Source organism: Cebus imitator, unplaced genomic scaffold, assembly GCF_001604975.1.
Source record: "Cebus imitator isolate Cc_AM_T3 unplaced genomic scaffold, Cebus_imitator-1.0 Scaffold28, whole genome shotgun sequence".
NCBI lineage: Eukaryota > Metazoa > Chordata > Mammalia > Primates > Cebidae > Cebus > Cebus imitator.
In genome coordinates this window covers 6380374-6395516 of record NW_016107343.1, presented here as the reverse complement: position 1 = coordinate 6395516, position 15143 = coordinate 6380374, and the positions used below count along the sequence as shown (strand labels likewise).

Sequence of the window (15143 nt, the reverse complement as noted above, 5' to 3'; positions counted from 1 at the left end):
TATTCCCTTCTGAGGAAAAAGGAAGAACCATATAGGGTCAAATGCAAAATGAGGGGAAGCTTTAAAAAAAAATCTCTTCAGGAAGAGTGATTCATCAGTCTGGAAACTGTGATGGCCAGCTGGGTAGACCTAAGCAGACACAGAGGATGCCCGCCAATGAGAAATAGGGCAGGAGGCAGACACAAATAAGTCAGAAACTGAGAGCCTTCGCTCTGCCCTCCTTCCTTTGAGCTTTATTAGTCAAGATCGTTATCAGTCTCATAACAGAAAAAGTTTGAAGGTTCCACTCCCAATTTACAGATGGAATAACTGGGTGGGAAAAGAAGTGGCTCAATGTCCTGGATCCCAGAGAGGCAGCTGGATAACGCGGGAATCCTGGCTCCCCACCACACTCCTCTGCTGGCCCTCACACAAGCCCCCACAGCTTAGGGAATTAAGGAGACTGGAGACCAGGGCTCAGAGGAAATGCTAGGAGTGGATGGGGACCTACTGTCTAGACAGCCTGGGCCCTGAGCTGGTGGCTTTCTGGGTCCTCCCCTGCTTGGTTCCCTCCCAGATCTTTCATGTGGTCTGTCGCTGTGGTCCCAGGGCGGGGCAGCCTAGACCCAGATTGAGATTCCTCCTCATTCCCTTGGTCCTATTCCCAGCTCCACCCCTTGCTCTGTAGAGAAGAGGGCAGCGTAGGAGGTGCCAAGATGCCCGGGTACAGGGGTGGAATCAGGACCTTCCCGGCTCCCTCACTTCATGCTCCTATGTTCATAGCTGTGTGCTAAAGGTTGGCATCTGTTTTCTGCCCACCTCTCCCTTCCCCTGGCCCAGGCGTATTCCTGCTGGAAGAGCCTGTCACTGCCATCTCTGCTTGTCATGAAGTGTGTCTATCCAAGTTGCCTATGGCTGGGCACAGTGCCCAGAATGATGCATCTAAGGCCAAAGCAGGCTCCTTGTTATTCCCAGGGTAGTCCTTGTTTTTCAAAGAAGAGGGTCCCCTCTACAAGGCCAGATTAGGGGAACAAGGCAGGGAAATGTCTTGTATATATGCCCAGAGGTAGGCATATGACCAGTGAGGTCTCATATACACACAGGAGTATACACACAGACATTTTGGTACCGACAGTCCTGAGTTCACCCTTCCCGCCCACTTGAACACGCTAATCCACACAAGGAAAGACACAAACACAGAGATTCAAAAGCCCAGAGTCACAAATACATCCGGAGATACATAAACACACTCCAGTTACACAGACACACAGAGATAGCACATGCACCCTCGAGCCACCCAGTTTCCAGGGAAACGCACTCCCAAGAATGTCCGGAGTGGGGCCAGGAAGGGCTGGGCTTGGTGCCTTGCTCCAGAGATGAGACAAGGAAACCCTCAGCTCCTGGAGCCCAGGGGAGGGGGAGGACTGGGGAGAAGAACACCCATTCCTTTGTGCCTCTGCCTACCCCTCCACAGGCTGCCAAGCTTCTGAGACAGGCGAGCCTAGACAAGAAGGCTCTGGGGGTTGGGGAGAGAAAGTGGGAAGGGGTTTAGGGTCAGAAGAGAGTGGGAGGGTACATACTTGGCAGGGGAGGCCTCTGGCTGGAGAAGAGTCAGGGGGGTCACTGGGGCCACAGGAAATGCTTCAGAATTCCATCTCGGCCCCAGGCTCTCCCTCTTCTCAGGGAGCTAAGGGATGCACTGGAAAGACTGGACAACAGAAGCACACCCTGCTCACAACATGCAGGGTAACGATGCGCTTACCACTGATTGTGATGGGTCTGGGGCTGGGGTGGTGAGTGCTGGGCCTTCTTTGAACTTTGCCCTGCCTCTCCTTGCTGCTCTCTTGTCTCATCTCCAAACTCCCAAATCTTACAGAAGATGCTCTCTCTGAGACTGAACAGGACTGTCAGGAACCCGCTGCCATCGTAGCCCGGGGGGTTCCTCCTCTCATCCAAAGTCAGAGACCTTGAAGCCTTGGCGAAGGCAAGGTCCTGCCTGCTGCTGCTGGTGGACCTGCCTCCCTGAAGTCAGTTGTCCATGCCCTGCCCCCTACCCAAGGGCAGGAAGAAATGACTGGGGAAAGGTCAGGTCTCCTGGATCAGCTGTGAAGGGAGGTAACACTGAAAGGTCCTAAGGGGGATGAAGAGGAGAGGAGATAGTGGAGTGAAAGTGAGTAGGATGGCCACTTCCAAGGGGCTTCTAGGCGGTAAGAGCCCTCAGAAAACAACGCCAGGGCCTCAGAGCCAGGCTTAGCCCGAAGTTCCTGTCCTCCTGTTAACCTTTGACCTCACCTCTAACCCCCACCCAAATCTGCTTTTCTCATTCTCCTAATCTGACAATTCACTGTATGAATTGATGCCCAGAACCCTGTTTCCAAGATGAGCACACCTGGTCTGTCAAAGTGCCACCTGGGCCAACCGCTTACCTGCCTGGTAACCATAGTAATTAGGGGCCTAGTTTTTATTTATTTATTTATTATTTATTTATTTATTTATTTTTTTTTTTTTTTGAGGTGGAGTTTCACTCTTGTTGCCCAGGCTGGAGTGCAATGGCGCGATCTCGGCTCACCGCAACCTCCGCCTCCTGGGTTCAGGCAATACTCCTGCCTCAGCCTCCTGAGTAGCTGGGACTACAGACACGCGCCACCATGCCCAGCTAATTTTTTGTAGTTTTAGTAGAGACGGGGTTTCACTATGTTGACCAGGATGGTCTCGATCTCTTGACCTTGTGATCCACCCGCCTCGGCCTCCCAAAGTGCTGGGATTACAGGCTTGAGCCACCGCGCCCGGCCCAGTTTTTATTTATTATTATTATTTTGTTGTTGTTGTTGAGATGGAGTCTCACTCTGTTGCCCAGGCTGGAGTGCGATGGCATCATCTCAGCTCACTACAGCCTCTGAAGTGATTCAAGTGAATCACTCGGGTTCAAGTGATTCTCCTGTCTCATCCTCCTGAGTAGCTGGGATTACAGGCATGCGTCACCATGCCCGGATAATTTTTGTATTTTTGGTAGAGACAGGGTTTCACCATGTTGGCCAAGCTGTTCTTGAACTCCTGACCTCAAGTGATCTGCCCTCCTCGGCCTCCAAAGTTCACAGGCATGAGCCACCATACTCATCTAAGGGCCTAGTTTTTAGCGCTACCTTACACAACAGTATGTAACCCATTGCTACTGTCAGCAGTCTTGTAACAGGAGCAGGCACGCCCTCAGATTCTGCCCTTGCCCCATCCCCATCGGGAAGTATTGTCCTCCCCTCCAGCTTCTCAAAACAACTTCCTCTTGGCATCATGGAACAATGCCGTTGATACCCACTCACTGCTCTTCCAATTGCTCTTCCCCAACAACCACTAACAACCCCACCATGCCCCAGGCCCTCTGATGGCAGGAATCAGAGCCTCTTCTCTCCCCATAGTAGACGGAGGCAGGTTGGGAGTCACCAGAGAAGAAAAGCAGGTTCAAAACATGTCTGGATACTGAAAGAGTTTGGGATGTTGTTTAGCCACATCTAGATGTACCTGAGCACTCCATTCCCAGTAGGGCCACTCAGGCAGTAACCAGGGCAACCACCACAGCCAGCCTCCACTGAGCCTAACACACACAAGCCTTTAAACAGAGGCCCCCTCCCTCTGGAAGTGTCCAGCCTTACCCTGAGTGAGCCGGGTAGGCTGCCGGACAGGGAGCCCGTCAATAGTGCAGGCATTGCCACAGGGGTAGAGGGTGAGGGTGCCCCGCAGGTTCTCGATGTAGCAGTGCTCTGGAGCCAGGCCTGGGCCCTGTAGTGAGATGTCTCTGGCTGCAGAGCCAATCACCGTCCTCCCTGGAGACAAGAGGCAAACTGAATCAGGGGGTTGTCCAGGGTAAGGAGGCAGTGACAGGGCAAGGAAGGCCACAGTGGAAATACATTTCTACCTTTTACTCCAGGGAGAATCTCTGCCCACCACTGGCCACCCCTACTGGGCCCCTGAGCCCGGTCTACACAGTAAATGATAGAAGGTTTTCTCAAAAAGAGAAAATTCTGCCTATGAATGGGAGGCCCAGAGATGGGAAGGCCCAGGTAGCACAAGTTAGGACCCAGACTCCACAGATGGAGAAGGAAGACTGCTTTTCTGCAGATCTTCCCTTATTCTCCCACCTGCCTCTCCCTATTGTCCTTTCTACTTTCTCCCCTTCATCCTACTCCTCCTTTCTTGTAAATCTCCCTTTCTCTCCTTCTTCTCTCCCCTGCTTCTGCTACCTGCAACACTACCTCTCCCTCACTAACCTCTCTCTTCAGTCCAGCCTCTCCGCGAACTGTAGCAAGAACAGCCCCTCCCCCAGCAGAGCCCCTGTGACTGGTATTTGGAGAATGTAGAGAATGTAGTATCACCCAGGCAACAAGTGCAGCCGGGAGAGGAGAGAGGGAGGGCAGAAGCTGAAAGGTGAAGGGGGCCATGCCAGGGCCTTATCTTGGGAGATCTTGCCCCTGACTCCCATCTCTCCATTCTCCACCTGCAGTATAGCCTCCCATGCCAGACATGCCCTGGAGTGGGGCCCTCTTTCTTCTTGGCCACATTGGTTACTAAGAGCAATATGCTTTCCTGTTTTTGGTTTTTTTTTTGAGAAGGAGTCATGCTCTGTCGCCCAGGCTGGAGTGCAGTGGCACAATCTTGGCTCAATGCAACTTCCACCTCCCAGATTCAAGTGGTTCTCCTGCCTCAGCCTCCCAAGTAGCTGGGACTACAGGCACGTGCCACCATGCCCGGCTATTTTTTTTTTTAATTATTATTTTTTAGTAGAGACGGGGTTTCACTATGTTTGCCAGGCTGGTCTTGAACTCCTGACCTTGTGATCCATCCCCCCTCAGCCTCCCAAAGTGCTGGGATTACAGGCATGATGATGCCTGCCCATAATTTTTGTATTTTTAGTAGAGATGGGGTTTCACCATATTGGCCAGGCTGGTCTCGAACTCCTGACCTTGTAATCCACCTGCCTTGGTCTCCCAAAGTGCTGGGATTACAGGCATGAGCCACCGTGCCTGGCCTCTCCTCCTTTTTTCTAAGCTGATCTTTAAGCCCAGTCATGGAACCAGATTAGCTATCCAGGAAGTCAGGCAGTCTGGGGAGGCAGAGACAAGGGAAGCAAGCTGGTGGGGTGGGAGGCCAGCATGGCCACCAGACAGTAAAACGACCCCAACACATGCATGAGCTGGGCCTCCAGAGCAGGAATGCCTATAAGGACAGAGGCATGGCAAGTGGGACACCCTGTCCATACTTACCTTCCTCCAGCGGCAGGAGGGTGATGGCTGTGCTGAGTCGTCCACTGCCCAGGCTCACCAGGTGGGGTTTGTCCGTTTGCACTTTCAGCCCTTTGCCTGTCTCAATCAGGTCCAAGGGTCCTTTCTGTAGGTAGTAGGGGTGGAGGACGAGCATCATTAGACTCCAGGCCAGCACCTTACCACCCTAAACCTATCACACCAGCACTCTCTTCAGCCCTTGCCCCTCTCCTAAGGGCTCTGAGGGTGATGAAAGGCTTAGCACAAAATCTTACACAGAGCATTATTCCACTAAATTGTAATTAGATCTGAATCTAGGACACTAACTCGTCCCACTGGATTAATTTCAAGTCTTGGCTTAACTGTCCCTCTTGTCTATTAAAACAGAAGCAAGGAGAAAGGGATGGGGGATGGGGGTAGCATTTGATAAGCAGGAGGGATACTCTAGAGGAGGGCCGGTCAGGCTCCCTGCAGACTCGTCCATGGCTATCCACTTGGCCATTGCTTGCCCCTGCTAAGCTCAAGTATAGGGAAGACAGAGGCAAGGATCAAGGAGAGTGATACAGCCCAGGGTCAATCTGTAAACTGCTTTATGGCTTTCCATGGGTAGTTTCTGGGTGAACTAATTAACCTGATTCAAATAAAGACTGAGCTGTTAATAGGCTTGGGATCTGGGGAAGGGGAGAGAGGAACAGAATTGCTACTTTCATCCTTGGGCTGGGACCACAAGCGGGTAGAAGAGCTGATCCCATCCCCACTATATCTCTCTTGCCTCACGGCCCTGATCCCACTCACCTGTACCATGGTCTGGGTCTTGCATCCAGGGCCTATTTGGTTCCTATTGAGAGTGTCCATGGTCCTAAGGCTCCAGAGCTCCTAATGACACAGCAGAAAGCCAGTGAGTGGGGAGGCCAGGGCAGAAGAGGGAAAGAAGAAGGTTCTGTGGTAGGGTTCTCAGGGCAGAGGTAGCACCAGTCACCATCATTCCCCAGATGCTCATGCTGATGGCAGGTAGAGGCAGCTAAAGAGCTTGGGTGGGAGTTGTCCAGGAGCAGTGCCAGGTCTCCAGCCACAGCATGGATACTATACCACACCAGTCCTGCCCCTTGCCACACTGTAAGCTCAAACAGTCCCATAGGGCCCAATCTATACTTCTGTGTTTTCTTGCCCTATGCTATTCAGAACCCAGGTTTTGACAGCGGAAGACCCTTGACCATGTGGAGCCTTAAGCAGGGTGGGAAAATCTACCACAGAGGGAGAAGCAGCAAGGAAGCCCCTTCAAAGACCCTGGTAGCCAGAAGGCCCCCAGGTAGGTGGCAGGGCTAAAACAGGACCTCCCTTCTGTAAACCTTCATTCTCCTCTTTGCCCTTTGTTTCTTTCCCCAGGGGTCTAGTAGGATGTTTTCTTAAAGGAGACACAAAAGAAAAACTCAGCCACTCCTGCTATCTCCAGATGTCTCAACTCCTACATCTTTTCTTCCACAGAAAGCAACTTCAACCCAAAAGAATCAGCTGAAAAATTAAAAACAAAAAAATTTAGTGGTAATTAATACTGGGAATATTGGGCTTTTAACTCTTGGGTTCTTTTTTTTTTTTGAGACAGACTTTCACTCTTATTGCCCAGGCTGGAGTGTGATGGCGTGATCTCAGCTCACCACAACCTCCGCCTCCCTGGTTCAAGCGATTCTCCTGCCTTGGCCTCCCGAGTACCTGGGATTACAGGCATACACCATCATACCTGGCTAATTTTTGTATTTTTAGAAGAAATGGGGTTTCTCCATGTTGGTCAGGCTGGTCTCAAACTCCTGACCTCAAGTGATCCGCCCACCTCAGCCTCCCAAAGTTCTGGGATTACAGGCGTGAGTCACTACACCCAGCCTAACTCTTGGGTTCTTAATTGTCTAGGTGCTATAGGAAGCTTAGGCCCATACAACCAGGAATAAGATTCCAGAGCCAGAACTTGAATCCTCCCACCACCACCCCGCCGCCCCTCGCCCACCACCCATCTCTCTCCCCCTGGCTCATGTTTTTGGCACCTGAGATGTGAGGACCTTTGTGTACTAATGTGTGCCCCCATGCCCATCCCTTGGCCAACTAGCTAAGCTGAGAAACTTCCCACTTGCTGCTGAAATGCTACTGGAGAAAGCTAAGAGTGTGGCTGAGGGTTAAGGAGACAGACCCAGGGAAGCAGGGTTTCCCTCCACTCTCTCTTCAAGCCAGGGGACTTGGAAAGGAAGTAGGGGCAGCAGCCAGCATTCCAAGGAGTGTCTGACCCTGGCAGTGGGTCCCAAGGACCTTAGCTATGACATTACTAAATTTACCCTCCAAGCTTCCACCCTTCCGGACCTGGACTGCATCATCTCCGTCACCACTTCCACCGAAGCTGGTGGAAGAGAGGCCGGAACACAGGCTGGGGCCCACCCCAAGACTGCCAGGGAAGAGGGGAGGAAAACACTATTAACCTATGCAAAGCCCCAAGCTGGCCTGGCATCTCCCCAGGATTCCTGGCCATGGAGAATAATTTCCAAGGACAAAGACTGCAGTACTGCTTCCTGAGACTCAGGGAAATCCCTCACCATTTTCAGAGGGAGGAGAGGCAAGAGAGTGGGTTGGGAATGGGGAGTTTATGAAAAAGAGGGGTTAAGCCGGGCGCGGTGGCTCAAGCCTGTAATCCCAGCACTTTGGGAGGCTGAGGCGGGTGGATCACGAGGTCAAGAGATCGAGACCCTCCTGGTCAACATGGTGAAACCCCGTCTCTACTAAAAATACAAAAAATTAGCTGGGCATGGTGGCACGTGCCTGTAATCCCAGCTACTCAGGAGGCTGAGGCAGGAGAATTGCCTGAACCCAGGAGACGGAGGTTGCGGTGAGCCGAGATCGTGCCATTGCACTCCAGCCTGGGTAACATGAGTGAAACTCCGTCTCAAAAAAAAAAAAAAGAGGGGTTAAGAAAAACAAAATAATAAATAATGGTGAAGGAGAAACATCATCCTTTGGTAGAAAGAACTTTAGACTGGGATACATAAAGCCTTATATTCCACTCTGACTTTATTTATTTAATAGCTATAAGATCCTCGACAAGTTATTTAACTTCTCTGATTGTCAAGTCATTATTATTCTATAAAACTAGATTAATGAAAAAAAGAAAGACTGAATCAGTGCCTGCCTGGGGCTAGGTGTGGAATGCGGAGTGACTGTAAAAGGGCACAGATTTGGTGGGGGAAGGGGAGGGAATGTTTTCAGATTAAATCGTGATGATGATTGCACAGTTCTGTAAATATACGAAAAGTATTTGAATTGCATACTTAAATTGGGTGATGTTATAGTATATAAATTATACCTCACTAAAGCTGTCAGTTTTTTTAAAAGGACTGTCTGAACATTCAGGTATTATAGTAAATGACATTCTGTGAAAGCGAAGCACTATAAAAATGCCATCTATTATTATGAGCTGTGTGACTTTGAGCCAGGCACTTCACCTGCCTGGGCCTTAGTTTATTCATCTATGACATTGGAGTATTTGTCACGATCGCCATGTGCGGCAGCTGTGGTGTGCTCATTTATTTACAACGAAGAACTTCAAGTGGAGATAAATATTGTAAAGCAGTAAGGCCGATGGGGAACAAGAGTGATTAGAGGAGAGACGAGAGGGGAATAAGGAGGCAAAGGAGAGGGAGAGATAAGGAGAGAGGTGTGGGGAGAAGATAAGCGATGGAGAGATTGGGAGGTGCGAGGTTGTGTCCCCAGCACAGTAACCGGATCCAAGAGAAGTGGAAAGAGACACCAGGACAACCTGCCCTGCACTCAGGCGGTGCTTTCCCAAAGGCCGATCGGCGCGGCCGAGAGCGGCCACCTGGGGGCGCCCTCACCTTGGCCCCCGCCCTGGCAGGGGCAGCGGAGTGGCGCGGCTCAAGAGACGCCCTCACCGGCGGCCCAGCTCTCGTCCCACCCGCGGCTCTCAAGCACCCCGGCTGTCATTACCCGCCCGGCCCCGTGGCCAAAAAAAGGTCCCCTGCGGTGCGCGTTCGGCCCTGGGTCTCCTCCCGGACGCTGGGTACAGACGCCCCAGCGCCGCCCTGGGAGCCGAGCGGCAGAGGCCCGGGTGTCTGGATTTGACGCGCGGCAGGCAGGGCCCGGCGTGCGCGAGGTCCGGGCGCCGGCTCCGTGACCCCGGCCTGGCCCCACGGTTTCCTCCCCGGCGGGATCGCGCCGGTACCCCAGCCATGCGGGACACCAGTCCGCAACCCTCTCCGCCGAGTGGGCGCCCAGAGTCACCCCTCGGGGGTCTCGGCACCCGCCTGAGGGAGGCGCAGGGAGGGGCCGACCGGCTCCGGCACCCACGGGCACTGACGCAGCTCCCGGGCTCCCACGGGTGCCCAAGACGAGAGGTCCAAAGCCAGCCCCAGAGCGCCAGGCCCGGCCCTCCGCGGCGCCACTGCTCGGGCGCCCCCCGGAGCCCCGCGGGTCGCGCGGCCTCACCTGTGTCCCTGGGGGCCGGCCGAGGCCACGGCGCGCGCGGCGCATGGCTATGGCGGGAGGTCCTCGGGGCCGAGCTGGGGTCCTCTCAGCCGCAGCCTGCGCCCTCCCGGCGCACATCCGCCCTCGAGGAAGGGCGGCCGGCAGAGGAAGGAGTCAGGAAGGGAAGGAAACTGAGGCGGGGAGCCCAGTGGGGACTCCTGAGTTGGGAGGGGGCTGAGAGAACTGAAGGATGAGAAAAGCCAGGCAGAGATGAATGGGGGTCTGCAGAGGGACCGGGAGGGGAGGGGAGCCGCCGGGATGTGGAGGGGAAAATGACAAGCAGATTGAGGGACCGGGAAAAATGAAAGTTGGGGAGGAGGAGCCCGAGGGCAGAGGACATGGGGGACTGAGAAGCACAGAGGTGGAGGAGTCGGGGGAGACGGGACAGGCGGGTCGCGACTACAGATGGGAAGATGGGATTCGGTAGGAGGTACTGAGGGCAGCGGAGGGGAGATGCAGAGGCGGAGAAGAGGGAGGCTGGGCCGACCCGGGACCCCAGAAGCGGGAGAGAGGAGAGGTGTGCGACCGGATGAGGCTGGGAGCCAGGAGAGCGCGGGTGGAGCCAGGGCTGTTGCGTGGGTTGCCAGTGGTGGAAAGGTGCCTCTCCGCGGTCCGCAGCACCGAAGGAAGGAGGTTTCCGCAAAGGAGCGGCCCGGTGCGCCCCTCCGCCTGCCCTGCCCAGGCAGCCCGCGTGGGACAAGGCCGCAGTGTTGGGCGCCTGCCCCGGCCGCCCGCCTGCCCCTGACAAGCGGCCTTTCTTTGGCAGGGCAGGGAGAAGGAGCTGCTTGTTTGCACGGCCGGGAAACGGGGCGGCCCCACAGACACCGCCCGCTCCCAGCCTGGCAGCTGCGGGAAGGGCGGTTGAATGCGTGTGAGGGAGCTGCGGTGTGAGCTGGGCTGCGTGTGTGAGCTGGGCTGCGTGTGTGAGCTGGGACTGTGTGTGTGAGCTGGGCTGTGTGTGTGAGCTGGGCGTGTGTGTGAACTGGGGCCTCGTGTGTGACTGGGCCGCGTGTGTGAGCTGTGCTGCATGTGTGAGCTGGGCTGCGTGTGTGGGACTGGTGTGAGCTGGACTGCGTGTGTGAGCTGGGCGTGTGTGTGAACTGGAGCCTTGTGTGTGACTGGGACTTGTGTGTGATGGGGCTGCGTGTGTGAGCTGGGCGTGTGTGTGAACTGGGACCTCCTGTGTGACTGGGCTGCGTGTGTGAGCTGGGCTGTGTGTGTGACTGCGACTGTGTGTGAACTGGGCTGTGTGTGTGACTGGGACTGTGTGTGAACTGGGCTGTGTGTGTGACTGGGACTGTGTGTGTGAACTGGGCTGTGTGTGTGACTGGGACTGTGGTGTGAGCTGGGCTGTGTGTGTGACTGGGACTGTGTGTGAAATGGGCTGTGTGTGTGACTGGGACTGTGTGTGTGAACTGGGCTGTGTGTGTGACTGGGACTGTGTGTGTGACTGGCACTGTGTGTGTGAAATGGGCTGCGTGTGTGACTGGGACTGTGTGACTGGGACTGTGTGTGAACTGGGCTGCGTGTGTGACTGCGACTGTGTGTGAACTGGGCTGTGTGTGTGACTGGGACTGTGTGTGTGACTGGGACTGTGTGTGTGAAATGGGCTGCGTGTGTGACTGGGACTGTGTGACTGGGACTGTGTGTGAACTGGGCTGTGTGTGTGACTGGGACTGTGGTGTGAGCTGGGCTGCATGTGTGAGCTGGGCTGCGTGTGTGGGACTGTGGTGTGAGCTGGACTGCATGTGTGACTGGGGCTGCGTGTGTGAGCTGGGCGTGTGTGTGAGCTGGGCGTGTGTGTGAACTGGGGCCTTGTGTGTGACTGGGACTTGTATGTGATGGGGCTGCGTGTGTGAGCTGGGCATGTGTAAGCTGGGTGTGTGTGTGTGAACTGGGGCCTTATGTGTGACTGGGACTTGGGTGTGATGGGGCTGCGTGTGTGAGCTGGGCATGTGTGTGAACTGGGACCTCCTGTGTGACTGGGCTGCTTGTGTGAGCTGGGCTGCGTGTGTGGGACTGTGGTGTGAGCTGGACTGCGTGTGTGAGCCGGGCGTGTGTGTGGACTGGAGCCTTGTGTGTGACTGGGACTTGTGTGTGATGGGGCTGCGTGTGTGAGCTGGGCGTGTGTGTGAGCTGGGACCTCCTGTGTGACTGGGCTGCGTGTGTGAGCTGAGGGGTGTGTGTGAGTTGGGGTGAGTGTAAGCGGGGCTGCGGGTGAGGGGCTGCGTGAGATCGGGGTGGTTTCCTGTGAGTGAGGCGCGGGGCGTGGAGTGCGTGGGAAGGCCTCGGCGTCTGGGCGGGTCCGGGTGTGTCGGGGTGGCCTGACGCAGGGACGTGTGCGAAGTGTGGCGGAGGCGTGTTTGTGTGCCGGAGGCGTGCTTGTGTGCCGCGTGGGAGCCGGGCGTGGTGGGGCGCCCGCGTTTGCGTGTGCGGGCTGGGGGGTGAGCCCGCAGTCCGATGAGTCAGCCTCCGGAGCCTCCAGGACCGCTGAGCTAACGGCCCAGAATGCAGCCCCGCCCCGGAGCCCTGGGTCCCCCGCCGGGCCGCGCTGTCGCCGGGCCAAGTCCCCAGTGGAACCCGCCTCTACGGAAGCGGCAGTGGGCGACTCGGCCACCCTGCGCCAGCGCCCCCACCCAGCCGCCCGCTCGCACTTCCCCATCCCGGGGGAGCCCGGATGACTTGGCCCAGCCTCTGCTCCGGGGAACTCCGCTAGGGATTCCAGTCGGGACCACGCGGGCGTGGCAAGGCTCCCCAGGCGGCCTCCCCTGACCCCAAGGACGTGGGGCCTTGGGGAGTGCGTGAGAGGCCCCAGACGGGCTTCCCATCTCCTAGACACCCCCAAGCGTCCCTTCTAGATGCCCAAGACTTTGAGCCGGACTCGGAATCCCTTCCTGTTCCATCAAGGCAGCGGGCCTGGGGACAGGGGCGGAGACGTCCCAGGGGATACCCCCGCCCCAAGGTCCTGCTGTGGGGGAATGGGGGAGGTGTGGGGCGCTGGAGGACGAAAACCAGGGCGCGCGCTCGCCACCCGATACTCCGCGAGTGTCCGCCCGGCCGACTGTGTGCCCGCGGGACAGTCTGGATGGGGCCGGGATCAGCGTCCCTCAGTGGGCGGACGGGGGCGGGGGGAGGGGGGGCGGAAAGTGCCACGGCCCCCTCTGGCGGTGGCGATGGCAGTGGCCCGGGAAAGCCAAAGCAAACGGCTCACAGGAAAACGCCCCACAAGGCTCCTTTCGCCTCCACGCACTCACCTGGCTGCTCTCTCTCCCCCACGGGTTTCTGCCGAGCTGCCTAGTCTAGAGCTGATCTCAGGGCTCTTGCCAGGCCCCGGGGACTTCCCCTTATCCAGTCCTAGCACCGCAGAGAATGGGACCCGCAAGTGTAGTGGGAGGGGGCGCTCTTACCTAGAGGCGGGGTGGACAGGGAGACACTGGTCTCTTCGCCCGGCTCGGCTCGGCCGAGGTGGCCTTAGGCTCAGGAGGACACTGTTGCTTTTCTCCCGGAGCCTGCTGAGTAGGAGGAGAGCGAGCCTGTCCCGCCTCCCTCCTGCCAGTCCCCGCCCCTCGTCCCCCGTCCCGTCCGCCTGGCCAGCCAAAGAAGACGCCCTTGTGGGGCTGGAGCCCAAGGTCCCCCCACCCACCCTTTCCCACAGCAGCACCTCCCCCCGCCTGCACAGCGCCCGCTTTGTTCATCTTTGCAGCTGGGCTCTCCACCACCACCACCACCACCACCACACACCCCACTCTCCTCCCACCCTGCCCTCTCGACTCTCCTAGACCACCCTCCACTCCTAGGCTTTAACGCGCTTCTGAGGTGTTTTTGACAATCCGTTCTCTCACCCCCCAAACTCTTCTCTCTTTCTGCCTTAGATGCCTGAAACCTCCACTGGCTCCCAGTGAACCTCCTAAATCGAAGCTCCTACAACATGCTCTCAACATCTCCAGAACATCTAGTGAGGGTACCCGGGTCTTCTCCCTGTCATCCCTTCCCCTCACGCTATTCCAAAGCTCACCATGAAGAGCTGTAAATGGGATTGATAACCATACACATCAGGCTTCGCAGACTTTTCTAAGGATAGGCACAAGAAGACACGTTAAAGTGCCATGCAAACTCCAAAGCACAGGAAAGCTGAATGGAATGCTCATCTTGCCCCCATGGAGTTCCACACCCCTCCACCCCGACAGACCTGCTGGATTACAGATTGGGAGATAGAGGCAAGCTATAGACATACAGTGGAGCACACCAACCTGTAGTAGGTTGGGCCTCTGTAGGAGTGGGAGTTAATAAGGAAAAGAAGGGGGCACTAAACATCTAAAAGCAGTCCCAAAATCGAGCTAGGTTGAAGTCATTCTCCATCTCAACCTCCACCCAGAAATCCAACGCTGACAGTGGATCCTTACCTTGCAAAGCCAGCTCTTGGCCCAGGAGACTGGCTGGGGAGGCCCTAGGGAGCTGAACTCAGCTAGACTGGACTTCTTTGGCCTGCCCTAGAGGGACCCTGGAGACTATTTTTCACTGAAGGAAGGAGCAGAAAGCCAGTAAGTCTGGTCTAAATTCCAGCTGGGTTGGATAGCAAAAAATAATTTGTCTTCTTTGAGATGGATAAGTGCTGTTCTGATTCAGTGACTTTACTTTGTGGCCTCTCTCCCTAACCCAGGAACAGCAGGAGGCTGAACTGCAGGAATCTCTGGTCACTCATTGACAGGGCCAGCCTTAGCAGGGGGCCCCCCACGGCTGGAGACTGAAGCTGACAGAGGTCAAGCAGCTGACCGAGGCCAAGCAACAGACAACGGGGAGGGGAGAGGGCGCCCTTTGCTGCCACCTGCTATCGCTAATGGAAGTGGAACATTCAAGCTCCAGAATATGTTGTGGGTACCAGCCCTAGCTTTTAAGGAGCGAGACTCTTAATTTTTTCTCTCTTCATACTGTTTGAAGTCATGAAAGTAATTCTGGTGAACCTTCCTGAGGCAGATCACAACAGTAATATTCAGGATATTTGGGGATGTTAAAAAAGGAAGAAAGAAAAAACCCAAAGTGTTGTATCTCATGTGCCAAGACCTAGCACTGAGGGGAGGGGTTCAGATTGGGATACCTCAGAGACTTTTCACTTCATTCTGTTTCACGACCCCTGGCTCCTCTTTACTGTACCGGGGAGGAGGAATTTCAGGGAATAAGCAAGCCTGCCACGGAGGCAGCAGATGCTGAGGCAGAGGGCGAAACAGCACCCAACTTCTCTCACTGTCCTCCCAACACAGGGACCAGCTGACCCCATGATAAAGGCACTGTGCAGTGTGTCCTCTCTCCTGTGTCGGGCCTCCATGTTCCCACAGTTAGAGCACTCAGGGGACTAACGACCTACCGCCCCCACTCTCCATCCCCGCCCCACTCCAC

At 55.7% G+C, this 15143-nt stretch overlaps 1 protein-coding gene across 19 annotated transcripts in view; it reads right to left on the bottom strand.

Moving 5' to 3' along the window:
• Nucleotides 1-13278, bottom strand: part of PHLDB1 (pleckstrin homology like domain family B member 1) — a 53045-nt gene extending 39767 nt beyond the window's left edge. For 18 of the 19 annotated variants that reach the window (XM_037736700.1, XM_037736701.1, XM_037736702.1 and 15 more), the window contains exons 1-4: nt 13157-13278; nt 6027-6107; nt 5235-5358; nt 3627-3797 (exon numbers count right to left, since the gene is read on the bottom strand). In XM_037736700.1, coding sequence (XP_037592628.1) covers nt 3627-3797; nt 5235-5358; nt 6027-6086 — 355 coding nt within the window. In that variant the 5' untranslated portion in view covers nt 6087-6107; nt 13157-13278. The remainder of the gene's footprint in view (nt 1-3626; nt 3798-5234; nt 5359-6026; nt 6108-13156) is intronic. The other variant, XM_037736707.1, reaches the window with a different exon arrangement.
• Nucleotides 13279-15143: the final 1865 nt, after the last annotated feature.